This window comes from Chiloscyllium plagiosum, chromosome 6, assembly GCF_004010195.1.
Source record: "Chiloscyllium plagiosum isolate BGI_BamShark_2017 chromosome 6, ASM401019v2, whole genome shotgun sequence".
Classification (NCBI taxonomy): domain Eukaryota; kingdom Metazoa; phylum Chordata; class Chondrichthyes; order Orectolobiformes; family Hemiscylliidae; genus Chiloscyllium; species Chiloscyllium plagiosum.
The window spans coordinates 51,971,070-51,984,843 of record NC_057715.1 but is presented as its reverse complement, the minus strand read 5'-3'; the positions used below and the strand labels follow the sequence as shown (position 1 = coordinate 51,984,843).

Genomic DNA, 13,774 nt, shown 5'->3' with positions numbered 1-13,774 from the left:
GCACAGGCCCTTCTTCAGGAATGCTGAAGAAGGGCCTGTGCCCGAAACGTCGAATCTCCTATTCCCTGGATGCTGCCTGACCTGCTGTGCTGTTCCAGCAATAAAGTTTCAACTTTGATCTCCAGCATCTGCAGACTCACTTTCTCCCCAGTGGTGGACTCTCCCTCTTTATGGGCGTTTAAGCGGGCATTGGATAGGTATATGGAGGATAGTGGGTTAGTATAGGTTAGGTGGGCTTGGATCGGCGCAACATCGAGGGCCAAAGGGCCTGTACTGCGCTGTATTCTTCTATGTTCTATGTAAAAGTCAATATTGGTGTACTGGTCATATTTCTAGGTGCACCGGCAAAGTCATTGAATTCCATTAAGATTCACAGAAGTTTTCAAAAGCAAGTTATTTCAGTGAAACTTAAGTAAAGCAATCAGAAATATCATTAGAATGATTAGAATATCTGAAAGCATCCTTAGCTTTCTAATGCTAAGCCTACCACTGTAGATTGAAACAGTTTGCAGAGAATTTATTTATCATTGCATCATCAAACTTGTCAATATATAATTTATTTGATTGCAGTTTATTTTTGCTATATTACATTTTGGTAATTAAAAGCAAATTATATGCTATATACTGTAGATGTGTAATTCTATCATTGCATTGGAGGCCGAGGGCTAATCTTATTGAGATTTATAAAATCATGAGGGGTATGGATATGGTGAATAGACAAAGTCTTCTCCCGGGGTAGGGGAGCTGAAAACTGGAGAGATTAGGTGTAAGGTCAGAGGGGAAAGATTTAAAAAGGACCTAAGGGGCAACTTTTTCATAGAGGGTGGCTGTGTGTGGAATGAGCAGCCAGAGGAAGTGGTAGAGGCTGGTCCAGTTACAACATTTAAACAGCATCTGGATAGGTATATAAATAGGAAGGGTTTAGAGGGATATGGGCCAAAATGTTGACCAAGGAGGAAAAAAAAAATCATAGATTGAACTGGGTTTTTTGGTCAAAAGGCAGTGTGCTCTGAATCTGCTGGATTAGGCAGCTGTCTTTGAGTTTTACTCTCTTTAGTTTTATAGTCAATTAAATAGTTGAATATTCTGAGAAAAGAATTGCAATTTTTTAGAAATAATTGAATACTCCTCAAGCCTGCTGGAAGTTGTTCACGTTGACCAGTGACTTTGGATTTAAACAAGATACAATCCTATGTGCCTGTAATACAATTCATGTTTTAAAATTTTCATAAAGGTTTCATATTCATTGTTGAAATTGTTATTGAACTGGCCAGTTCCAACGCTCATTTTCTTTCTTCTAATTTATCCCTTAACTGTGCTGTGTGGAATGGGAGTGACGTTTGAAGAGTATTGGGTTTAAATTTTACACATTAATTAGATTGGTTGTTCCATTTTGCTCTACTGAAGTTACAGTATTAAAAATAATTTTAATTAATAAACATGGTGTTTGATTACTGTTATTCATGATGTCTAGTCAGGAACAGTTGGCCAAATTTGAGGGTTATCGAATGTTTTAACTTTGCTATGTTGCAAATCCAGTATTTCCATGTCTGATATACCTTGCCAAGGGATTTGATCTGCTTAGGTCACTGTCTCCAAGTTTACATGCTTGCTTCTCAATTCCATGAATACTTACTTGATTGGAGACTTGTTTTGCTTCTTCCTTCGTTCCTTGACAAACATTACCTCATTTTAATTCCTCCAATCTCATGCAACCCATGCTCCAAATATGAGTCTAGGATGTGGGAGGCAGACTTTTGAGGTCTCTTTTCCATTCCGATGGTTGCTGAAGTCTTGTCTTAAGTTGGTCCACTAATTAAGGAATTAATCTTATGAACCTTCATTGCACCATTACTATGAAAATGAATTAAGTAGACTGGCCAGAATTCCTTACCTTGAAGAATCGATGCTTGGGACATTAATTATATTCAAGACTCTAACTTTGGACATTTTAATCATTCACAGGATGGGTGTTGCTGGCTAGGCACTTATTGCCCATCCCTAGTTGTCCTTCAGAAAGTATTGGTAAGATACCTCCTTGAATCACTTCAGTCATTGAGGTGTGTGTATGCTCCCAGGCTTGTTAAACAGGGATTTTCATGAACTTGACCTAGTAACAGTGAAGGGACCAGTAACATACTTTCAACTTAGGATCATGTGTGACTTGAGGAAATTAGAGATTGTAGATTTCCCATACATCCATTGCACTTGACCTTCTAGGTCAGTATTGCCAGACAATGGCCCACAATAACATTTTATCTGACGTGTAAACAGGCAAGTATGGTTCTGAAATGCCCCAATTCTCCACCTAGAGGCTTTGTCTCTTCCATGATTGCTGCTAATAAGCTGAGTGAATGTACAAAGTGAACCTGAGGCATGGAAGGCAAAAGCAGTAGATCTACCGTGAGGAGATGACAGGAGATAGAACACTGGATGCATGAGAGAAACAAACTCCAAGCCAGGTTGCGATGAATGAGGTTTTGAGCTTACACTACCCTCTATGCTATCCACAACTGGCCTGTTTTTGTAAAAAAAAACCAAAAGAACTGCTGATGCTGTAAATCAGAAAGAAAAGCAGAAGTTGCTGGAAAAGTTCAGCAGGTCTGGCAGCATCTGTGAAGAGAAATCAGAGTTAACAAATTCGGGTCCTCAGAAGGGTCCCCAGAGCTGAATTGTTAACTCTGATTTCTCTTCACAGGTGCTGCCAGACCTGCTGAGCGTTTCCAGCAACTTCTGATTTATGGCCTGCTTTTGTGTGGTCTACAGATTTCCTAATTGTGCCCCCTCTTATGTTTAAGTCCAAATAGTTAGCGTATAAAACAAACAGCAGGGTCCCACCACCAAGTCCTACAGATGCCACTTGAAATAGCTTTCCATTTGCAGGAGGCAGTTATCAACCATTACTCTTTATTTCTTTAAACTAAGGCAACTTTGGGTCCAATTTGACACATTACCCTGTATCTCATTGACTTTTACTGTTTTGACCAGTCTGCCATGGGACCTTGTTAAGTGTCTTAGTTTTGCACAGTGGTGAGAAATTTAACTGACCAATAATTGTTTGGCATTTCCTTTGTACCTTTTTAAAGAACAAAATCACATTTCCTTCAGTTCTTGGCACCTAACCTATGTCTGATGAAGATTAGAAAATAATTCTCAGAACATCTGCTATTTCCTCCCTGACTATCTTCAACATCCTAGGGAACAATCCATCCGGCCCTGACAACTCAGCCACTTCAAAGGATTCCAACTCCTCGAGCATTTGCTCTCATTATTATTTTGTCCAATATTTCATTCTGCTGCTCTTGGATTACTATACCCATATCATCTTTTTCCTTTGCAAATAGGGAAACACACAATTCATTTAAAATTCTTCCCATATCCTCTGCATCTTCAAACATGTTCTCTTCATCTCTGATACTTTTGCCAATCCTATCCTTTTGCTTATTGGATACTGGTAAAACATCTTTGGGTTTTCCTTTATCTTGCTTGCTAGTTTTTTTTGTGCCTGCTCTTTGAGTTCCTTATTTCTGTTTTTACTTCTAGGCTGTCTCCAGTGTTGAGTTTTTTGTGACAATCATAAGTTTTTTTTCTGCTTAATTTTCCCCTACGATTTTCGAAAAAAATCATGGAGATCAAGATTTGGCAGTACTATTCTTATTTTTAGAGGGGACATATGTAATTAGATTAGATTACCTACAGTGTGGAACAGGCCCTTCAGCCCAACAAGTCTACACCGACCCTCCGAAGAGAAACCCACCCCCCTATATTTACCCCTGACTAATTCACCTAACACTATGGGCAAGTTAGCATGGCCAAGTCCCCTAACCTGCACATCTTTGGACTGTGGGAGGAAACCGGAGCACCCGGAGGAGAATGTGCAAACTCTATACAGATAGTTGCCCAAGACGGGAATTGAACCCCGGTCCCTGGAGGTGTGAGGCAGCAGTGCTAACCACTGAGCCACCGTGCCGTCCCTTTCTTGTTCCTCCTTCTTGTTTACCACTCTTTTATGCTTAAGCAGTCTTGCCCAGTTGACCTCGTCACTTCTTAGTTTTGTAAAATTTGTCTTCTCCCAACTTACAACATTTGCTCCTGATTTATCTCTGTCAATTTGCATAACAATACGAAGTCTAACCTGATTGTAGTCACTATCCGTGATATGGTCACCACAGTCACTTCACCCGTTTGCCCATCTTGATTTCCTAAAGCTAAGTCTAGAATTGTCTCCTGTCATTGGGCTTGTTTAACAAGAAAAAACATCTGTATAATTTGTTTTTCTGCTTCAGGAGCAACATAACTGTGTTAAAGTTGTGAAAATGGATGTCGTACAAACATATTGACCATGCTCCTGTTATTTCATCAGAATGTTCTGTGCTTTTGTCATCTCACTCTTAACAGCTAAATGACTGACTCAGTCATTCCGTGTGATAATTGTGGCTTCAAACAATACAAAAACTGTTTGTTCCATTGTAATATGATTTGTGGGATAAATTATCACCCTTGTTTTTAAATCGATCTGAGGTGATGCCCTGCCTAACTCTGTAATTTCCTCCACTCCCACAACCCTCCATAATTATCACATTTCTCCAATGTAGACCTCTTGAACATTTGTACTTTTGATTCATCAGCAGCAGCTATGCCTATAGCTACCCAAATCTCAAGCTATGAAAAGCCACACTCTCTTGTTCATGTTTCTTCTTTAAGACAGTCTTTAAAACCTAAACCTTTGACCAAACGTTTGGTTATCTGATATTTTTCAAAGTTGACAATGAAGTCATGCAAAATGGAATAAAGTTGCTGTGCTACAATGAACTTCAAAGAAAAAAAGCAAAATGTTGGATTTGTTATATTCTATAGATTGTATAGAGTTAAAGAAAATCAAGAAATGTAGTATATTATAGATGGACTGAGCAAAAGACATGCATTTTACTGATTTATTTTAATGCATTTAACTAAAAGGGTCAATGCTATAATAATGGAGTAATTTGATCAGTTTTAGTCTTGTATCATTGAGGTTGTCACCTCAGGATGACGGGAATTCTAGACATACCAACCATTTCAGCAATGCTTACTTAACAGGGAACTTTACTTAGAGGAAGACTAATATTTAGCAATTCATGTCATGACAAGGATCTGTTTCTCGCTGCACTGCAATGCACTAGATGTAAGAGACATAAAGACAGAATACTGTAAAAATCTGAACCAAATGCAGATAATACCTGAGAAACTCAAGTCTGGCAGCATTTATGGAGAGAGAAACAGTTAGTGTTTTGAGTCTGCTTTGATTCCTCTTCAGAACTTGTAGTATGATGTAACTAGATAATAAACAATTGAATAAAATGAAAGCAGGCAAGTGAGCTGTTCAAAATCATTGATCATAATTACTATACATAGAACTAAATTATTTTAATCCAATTCTTATTATGTAGTACAGGTCATTCTACTATAATGTACATTTCATTAACACAATTCACTGTAGCATGATTGATGAATTGGGGCAACATTCTAAAGTGAGAACTTTTAAAACGTGCGTTGGCTGTAATGGGATTACATCGCCAACATTTTAAGCACTGTTTCTAAAATGTAATTTTTCTATAACAGGGTTGCACAAAAACTCAACAATCATGTTATAGAACGTGTCTAAACATCATTAGTAAGACACAGTAAGAAACATCCAATATGGTAAATTTAGAAGAATCAAGCAATATGTGATTAATTTCTTTATCTTCTTACTTTGTATTTTAGGGGTTATTAGTACATCCGATATACTTGATCGTGAAACAACTGCATCCTATTGGCTGACCGTGTATGCTACTGACTACGGAGTTGTTCCATTATTTTCATCTATTGAGATCTATATTGAGATTGAAGACATAAATGACAATGCGCCAATATGTTCTCAACCTATTTATCATCCGTCAATTATGGAAAATTCTCCCAAAGATGTTCCCATTGTTCAGATCCAGGCCTATGATCCAGACTCCAGTTCCAGTGATAAAATGACTTTTAAGATTACAAGTGGGAATCCCCAGAATTTCTTTACTATTAACTCAAAGACCGGTAAGTCTCTTTCTTTTTTTTAAATCTTTATCTACTCTGAACTGAGAAAGTAGTGTATTGGAAACTAAGTTATCATCATTGCCTATTGCCTGTTTTATAGGTTAGTATGTTTTCTTTGTTATTAAGTCAAGATATGATCTTAAATATTTAATGATGGCCTTTCTATCATATTCTCAAGAGATATCCCAAACAAAGTGTTTATGTGATTCCAGAACATTATTACACACCTCTCAGTGACAGCATGATGAGTCACATCTTCAAGCAAACAATTGAGCAATTAGTGCATAGTCATGGAGAGAATAAAGGTTGCAAACACGTTAAGTGAAACTGAATGGTTCTTGGATCACGTCATGTCCATGCAGTCTGTGACCTACATAATTTTCATGACTAAATTGATAAAGAAACTATCTTTCCCCAATCACCATAAGTGTAAATGGAGAAATGTTTGTTTGTATTCAGGTAGACAAAACCCAAACATCGATCAACATTTCACAGAAAAGATCACTTGAAGCTTTAAGTACAGCAGTGCTGAAAGGACGATATTTAATAGTGTGATTATATTATTCAGTTGGCTGTACTGACCATTTCTGGGAAAAGAATTGCTCCCAATGTAAAATTGTTGTATGATAATAGAATAACAACTGATGTAGTTGAACTTTTCTGACATGATTTTGACAAGAGGCCCAAGGATTTGATGGCACTATGGACCAATTGCCTCACCCCGAGCAGGAGGTGGGTAGAATGTGGAATTTCCGAACTCAGCATTGGCATTAAATACATAATTGGGTTTGGATCATGTCATAGGTTAAAATTTTGAAAATTTACAACTCCAAACCTCCATAGTTCCAGATTGATAAGCAGTAGGATGGCAAAACCCTATTTATGAGGTAAGTTTGTGAACTTAAATGTTTTAGTGAGGCTGGCAGCAGCAGCTTTAACTTGTTAAGAGATTTAACTGAGATCTAGAGATTTTGTGGACTGAGGAAAGCCATCAGTTAAAGAGAGACTAGCACAACTTTGGGGAGAAGTTAGGCATCTTTGACATTCCTGGTGCATCATATGTACATCGCCATCATCACCCCACTGCAACTTTGAAATCATGTATAAGGCATGTATTCTGTGGTCTGTCCATCCTGCCAGACTGGTGACCCTGTCAATCAGACTGACATCCAAATGGATAGCTCCATTAATGACTAAAGGTGCACGTGGATTCCCCCTTCAAGTTTTGCCCTCCCCTACTCCAGAGCCAAGGCGATAAATGTTGTGGTCAGGTGCTTCATCTGTTTCTGGGCACCATATCCATAGCCCCTGTCTATACCCAACCTCAAACATTCGGGGCATGCCAATATTTTAGTTCCGAGGACTCCAACCCAGGGCCACGCACCATTCAGCTGAATGAGCACTGGTTTCCAGTTGTGCAGCTGATGCAGCAGCCTTTGCTTTAACTTAGCTTAGCAGTTCCCAGCCAAACCTTAATGAAGAAAGCACTGACAGAAACAGAAATCTCCCACATGGACTGCACATCCTAACAGAAGAGCAGTCAGTTTAGAGGGACTGGAGGATCTGTCTGATTAGGGTCTGATTGGGCCTCGAATGCAAATGTAGCAAAAGAAACAGAATCACTAGCTGAATTGCCTGTCAATCAAGATGAGCTTACATGCATGATTGGTCGCATTGGCTATCTTGGTGTGTCTGTGCTTCAACAAAAATGGTCTGAAATTAAGTTAGTTCTACTGTCCCTTTATGTTCAGTAAGGGAATCAGATCAGTGAATACGTTTTCAAAGACCCTCTTTCCGGGTAACGCAGTAGATGTCATCATTTTATCTTCACTGAAGCCTGATGAGTGATATATCACATTTTGTAATCCTGGCATCAGTAAATTGAAGTTCTTTAACGTGATAGTTCAGCAGAACTTCAGTGAATAGCACATTATTCACAGTGTAGCTGGGGTTTTAAATCTATTTTTGCCCTACTGTTATCGCTACAAGTAAATCATGGTGATATATTGCAAAAATATTTCTTCTTTATCATCACAAAATAAATATTGCAAATTTGCATAAAATATACTTCACTGCCGTTATGTAAATGACTTGAGAATGCTTTTAAAAATAAGGTTTTTTTTAATATCGGTTGGGCATTGGCTCCTTTGGTTCTATGAAATGTTTGTTTAATTTCAATCAATATGACCAATCAAGAATTATCATAAATTGCTATTGCTTATGTAAAAGTCAAGATCATTTGATGTAGATATTAATATGAAACCTCTGAGCTTCAGAACAGAAAAAAATGAATTTTAGAAAGAGAATGTCTTTGAATCAAATTAATTTTGATGCAAATTATGCTTTTTGTTTTGGCAATTAGTCATGATTGATGTTCAAAGCTTTGACATTACATTTGTCAGTGCAAACTGTGTGACAGCCTTTTCTAACAGATGTTGATGTTTGAAGCTGAACTGTCAAATGTCAATTCCTGTGTATAGCTCATACTGTTCTTGTGCCTGACTGTCAGTCTGCTACCAAAGATTAATTTAAAACTTTAATTATATTCAGTCATGATGAAGTTAAGTTGTTGACACCATGATAGTAATCAATATTTTAATTGCAACCAAAGCTTGTTAATGCTGCCTGAGTCGTAACCATTTTAACTTTTTGCAAATTGATCTGGTAGACATAGCACAATAGGCTTCCTGAAATCTCAATGTTTTGTTAAAATAAAATGACTTATTAAGGCTGCAGGTTGACTTCCTCAATTGCATTTCATATTGTTGTATGAAATGGCATTCTTTTATTGCTTGTATCAAACCACTAACAAAAGGTTTGAGAACAGAAAGTAGAATTTTGGATAGATAAGTTAGATCTAAGGATTATCTCGGATCACTGTATTCAAGTTCTTCCTTGTGTTATCCACATGATCTATTCTTTAAGCCTAAAGTTTAAAACATTTGCTCAGTTGAAATAAACAACCACACAAAATTAAATAGCAATCAATAATTGGAATCTTTGTTTTACTTATTGCAGCAAGGCATATACACAAATATAATGGGTTCTAAAGTTCTATCTTTGAACTAATGTGTTTGCCATTAGATTTAAGCTGTTCCTCGGAAAAAGACTGCAGAAAAATAATCTACAAACTGATGACATTCTTAAATCGTGTAGAGAATGGAACATTAAATTTAAGTTATTCATACAGAGTCAGGTGCCATTTATAATGTAGGAGAAAATGTGTTACATATGATTCTGTTTTTCTCTATATTTTTTGCATTTGCTTAGAATATTTAGCACCATGCCTCCTCATATGATTTGAAATGAATATGGTGATTTGTATATGGACAGACAACATTAACCATTTGATAATTGAGTTGATGTTAGCATATTTTCCTTTTTGTTCCTGGGATGTAAGTTGGTTAGAGCTGAAAATGTGTTGCTGGAAAAGCGCAGCAGGTCAGGCAGCATCCAGGGAACAGGAGAATCGACGTTTCGGGCATAAGCCCTTCTTCAGGAATGAGGAAAGTTTGTCCAGCAGGCTAAGATAAAAGGTAGGGAGGAGGGACTTGGGGGAGGGGTGTCGGAAATGTGATAGGTGGAGAGGGACTCACTGAAATCTTTGTAGAGGGAGGAAGAGAGCTTCTTCAAGGAAGGCATCCTTGTAAGAGGAATCGCAGTAGGTTGAAATCTTTGAGGAGAAAGTGAGGTCTGCAGATGCTGGAGATCAGAGCTGAAAATGTGTTGCTGGAAAAACGCAGCAGGTCAGGCAGCATCCAGGGAACAGGAGAATCAACGTTTCGGGCATAAGCCCTTCTTCAGGAATGAGGAAAGTTTGTCCAGCAGGCTAAGATAAAAGGTAGGGAGGAGGGACTTGGGGGAGGGGCGTCGGAAATGTGATAGGTGGAGAGGGACTCACTGAAATCTTTGTAGAGGAGGAAGAGCACTGAAATCTTTGTAGAGGGAGGAAGAGCACTGAAATCTTTGTAGAGGCCGAAACGTCGATTCTCCTGTTCCCTGGCTGCTGCCTGACCTGCTGCGCTTTTCCAGCAACACATTTTCAGCTCTGATCTCCAGCATCTGCAGACCCCATGTAAGCTGGTTAGGTCAGCATTTATGGCCCATCTCGAAACGCTCTTGCGAAGGTGATGGTGAATTAATCTGTTGAGCATGGGTGGCATGGTGGCTCAGAGGTTAGCACTGCTGCCTCAGAGCGCCAGGGACCCAGGTTCACATAGACTGTCTATGTGAAGTTTGCACATGCTCCCTGTGTCTGCATGGGTTTCCTCCAGGTGCTCCGGTTTCCTCCCACAATCAAAAAGTTGTGCAGGTTAGGTGAATTAACCATACTAAATTGTCCATCGTGTTAAGTGCATTAGTCAGGGGTAAATATAGGGTAGGGGAATGGTTCTGGGTGTGTTACTCTTTGGAAGGTCACTGTAGGTTTGTTGGGCAGTAGAGCCTGTTTCCATACTGTAGGGAATCTAATCTATAAAAAAAAACTGCTGTAATACATGGGGTAAGATGCAATTAGTTCTGTTAGAAAGGATGTCAATGTGATACAATGATGTGAGTTGAGCATCTTCAGTTTGGATGCTGCTTTATTACTGAAAAATAATTCTTGGTTACAAAATTTGACAGATAAAACTAAGATGGACAAGAATTGAAAAACCAGTTATCATCAAATACCATCATTAACTTGATTAGAGACTTAGCTGGAGCTTGGGGAACATAACATGGTACTAAAATAAGATGATTTCCTTAGTAATTTGCAAATTTGAAAGGAATTTGAGAGCTAGATCATTTAAACCACAGTCCAACTGTTCTGTATAATTTGCCTACATTATCAGGCAAAAGGACAAGTATCAAAAGAAGGCTGTGGTTCATGTTGACATTAATGGTTGCGGTTGATCCATTGTAGATAATGAAAATATGCTGTTAATTGAGTCTGCAAACTTTTTAACTTACATGTTGGAATATGCAAGGATGGGAGCAAAGGTGATTCTTATGCAAGTAGCCAATATAATTTAGTTTTATTAATTAAGGTTAAGAGGTGAAACTAAAATAATAAAAATAAGGAAGCTGTGCATTGAGATTGTTGGAACAAAACTCCAAAAACTGCAAGAAGCTCAATTGAAAATGTTAATAAAGCCAGCTAGTGATGCAGGACATTCACTAATTTTAAAGTATTTTAAAAACAAGCAATATTTTTATCGAAGCTAAATTGAGTTAATTGGAATGTTGAAATTGATGAAAGTGGCTGTCTGTTGTATTCTTTCCTATAATTGTCTCATTTTCTATGAGAATTACTTTTGGAATTGTCTGACTGCATGCTGCATCATGCATAGCTACAATCCTCAATTGAGGATTTTGATAAACTCAGCTGTGCTTTTCATGAACTAACTCTTTTGAAATACAATATAATTCTCCAGTGCAAGGCTTTGTTCAACAGAAGATAGTTGGGTCAATGGATGTACTATTCAGAAAGCAATTTTTTGAGGAGGGCTATGTTTATTGGTGGGAGGCTGCAATCTGTGTCACTGCCACCACTAATTAAATCCAAAACAGAAAAGCTGACAGACAGCTTTCCTACCTGTATACAAATTGAGGCCCTTAACTGGATAACCATTACTCACTTTAAAAAAAAAAATACTCACTTGTCATGCCAAGGCCATACAAGTGACAGATGGGAGAGGACTTGCAATGAGCGGAAACGTTTGCTTGCAGTCTAGCACGTTGAAGATATTTGATGTCTGATCATAGACTCAAAGTGAGACTGGTTGCAGTCTCTGCTCTTGCTCTGAGCCAACTGTTCTGCCGCTTGGACCCCAGCTATGCCTGTCTCTTTGTCGCTCACATGCAACCGTCCATCTTCCGTAGTTACACTGGCACCACTCCCCACCTTTTCCTCCACTATATTGATGACTGCATTGGTGCCACCTCATGCTCCCACCAGGAGGTTGAACAGTTCATCAACTTCACTCGCAAATTTCACCCGACCTAACATTCACCTGACCATCTCAGACACCTCCTTCCCCTTCCTGGATCTCTCCATTTCCATCAACAGTGACTGACTCAACACTGACATCTTCTACAAACCCACCGACTCCTACAGCTACCTGGATTACACCTTCTCCCACCCTGTCTCCTGTAAAAATGTTATCCCTTATTCACAATTCCTCTACTTCCGCTGCATCTGCTCCCAGGCAGACCAGTTCCACCACAGAACATACCAGATGGCCTCTTTCTTTAAAGACTGCAATTTCCCCTCCAACTTGGTGGTTAATGCCCTCCAGGGCATCTCATCCACTTCCTGCACCTCCGGTCTCAAACGCCACCCCTCCAACTGCAACAAGGACAGAACCCCCCTGATCCTCACCTTTCACCCCACCAACCTCTGTATGCATTGCATCATCCTCTGCCATTTCTGCCACCTACAAACAAACCACATCACCAGAGATATAGAGTCATAGAGATGTACAGCAAAGAAACACACCCTTTGGTCCAACTCATCCATGCCGACCAGATATCCCAATCCAATCTAGTCCCATCAGCCAGTTCCCAGCCCATATCCTTCCAAACCCTTCCTATTCATATACACATCTAGATGCCTTTTAAATGTTTCAATCATAGTAGCCTCTACTACTTCCTCTGGCAGCTCATTCTGTACATGTACTACCGTCTGCATGAAAAAGTTGCCCATTAGGTCTCTTTTACATTTTTCCCACCTCGCCCTAAACCTCTAGTTCTGGACTTCCCCCTCCCCAGGGAAGAGACTTTGTCTATTTATCCTATCCATGCCCCTCATGATTTTCTAAATCTCTATAAGGTCAACCCTCAGCCTCCGACACAGCAGGGAAAACAGCCCTAGTCTATTCAACCTCTTCCTCTAGCTCAAATCCTCCAACCCTGGCAACATCCTTGTAAATCTTTTCTGAACCCTTTCAAGTTTCCAATAGGACGGAGACCAGAATTGCATGCAATGTTTCAAAAGTGGCCTAATCAATGTCCTGTACAGCCGCAACAGGACCTCCAGCTGCTGTACTCAATACTCTGACCAATAAAGGAAAGCACACCAAACGCCACCTTCACTATCCTATTTACCTGTGACTACTTTCAAGGAGCTATGAACTTGCACTCAAGGTCTCTGTTCAGCAACACTCCCTAGGACCTGACCATTAAGTGTTTCAGTCCTGCTAAGATTTGCTTCCAAAATGCAGCACCTTGCATTTATCTAAATTGAACTCCATCTGTCACTTCTTAACCCATTGACCCATCTGATCAAGATCCCGTTGTAGTCTGAAGTAATCTTCTTCGCTGTCCACAACACCTCCAATTTTGGTATCATCTGCAAACCTACTAACTATACATCTTGTGCTCCCATCCAAATCATTTATATTAATGACAAAAATTTGTGGACCTAGCACTGATCCTTGTGACACTCCACTGGTCACAGGCCTCCATTCTGAAAAACAACCCTCCACCACCACCCTCTGGCCTTGTACCTTTGAGCCAGTACTGTATCCAAATGGCTAGTTCTCCCTGTATTCCATGGGGAGATCAAACCTTGCTAACCAGTCTCCCATGGAGAACCTATTTGTATGCCTTACTGGAAGTCCATGTAGATCACATCCACCACTCTGTCCTCATATTTCCCTCCCCAGCCCTATCTGCTTTTCATAAAGACCATTCCCCGCATGACCCCTTTGTCAGATCCACCCCCCCCCCCCCA

The 13,774-nt window shown here is 39.4% G+C and overlaps 1 protein-coding gene across 17 annotated transcripts in view; it reads left to right on the top strand.

Annotated features, from left to right (window-relative positions):
- Positions 1–13,774, top strand: part of LOC122550578 (protocadherin Fat 3-like) — a 794,139-nt gene that overhangs the window by 403,316 nt on the left and 377,049 nt on the right. For 15 of the 17 annotated variants that reach the window (XM_043691532.1, XM_043691531.1, XM_043691530.1 and 12 more), the window contains one exon: positions 5,746–6,060. In XM_043691532.1, the coding sequence (XP_043547467.1) occupies positions 5,746–6,060 (315 nt within the window). Of the gene's footprint in view, positions 1–5,745; positions 6,061–6,519; positions 8,157–13,774 lie in introns of those variants that run through there. The other 2 variants (XM_043691535.1, XM_043691537.1) reach the window with 2 other exon arrangements.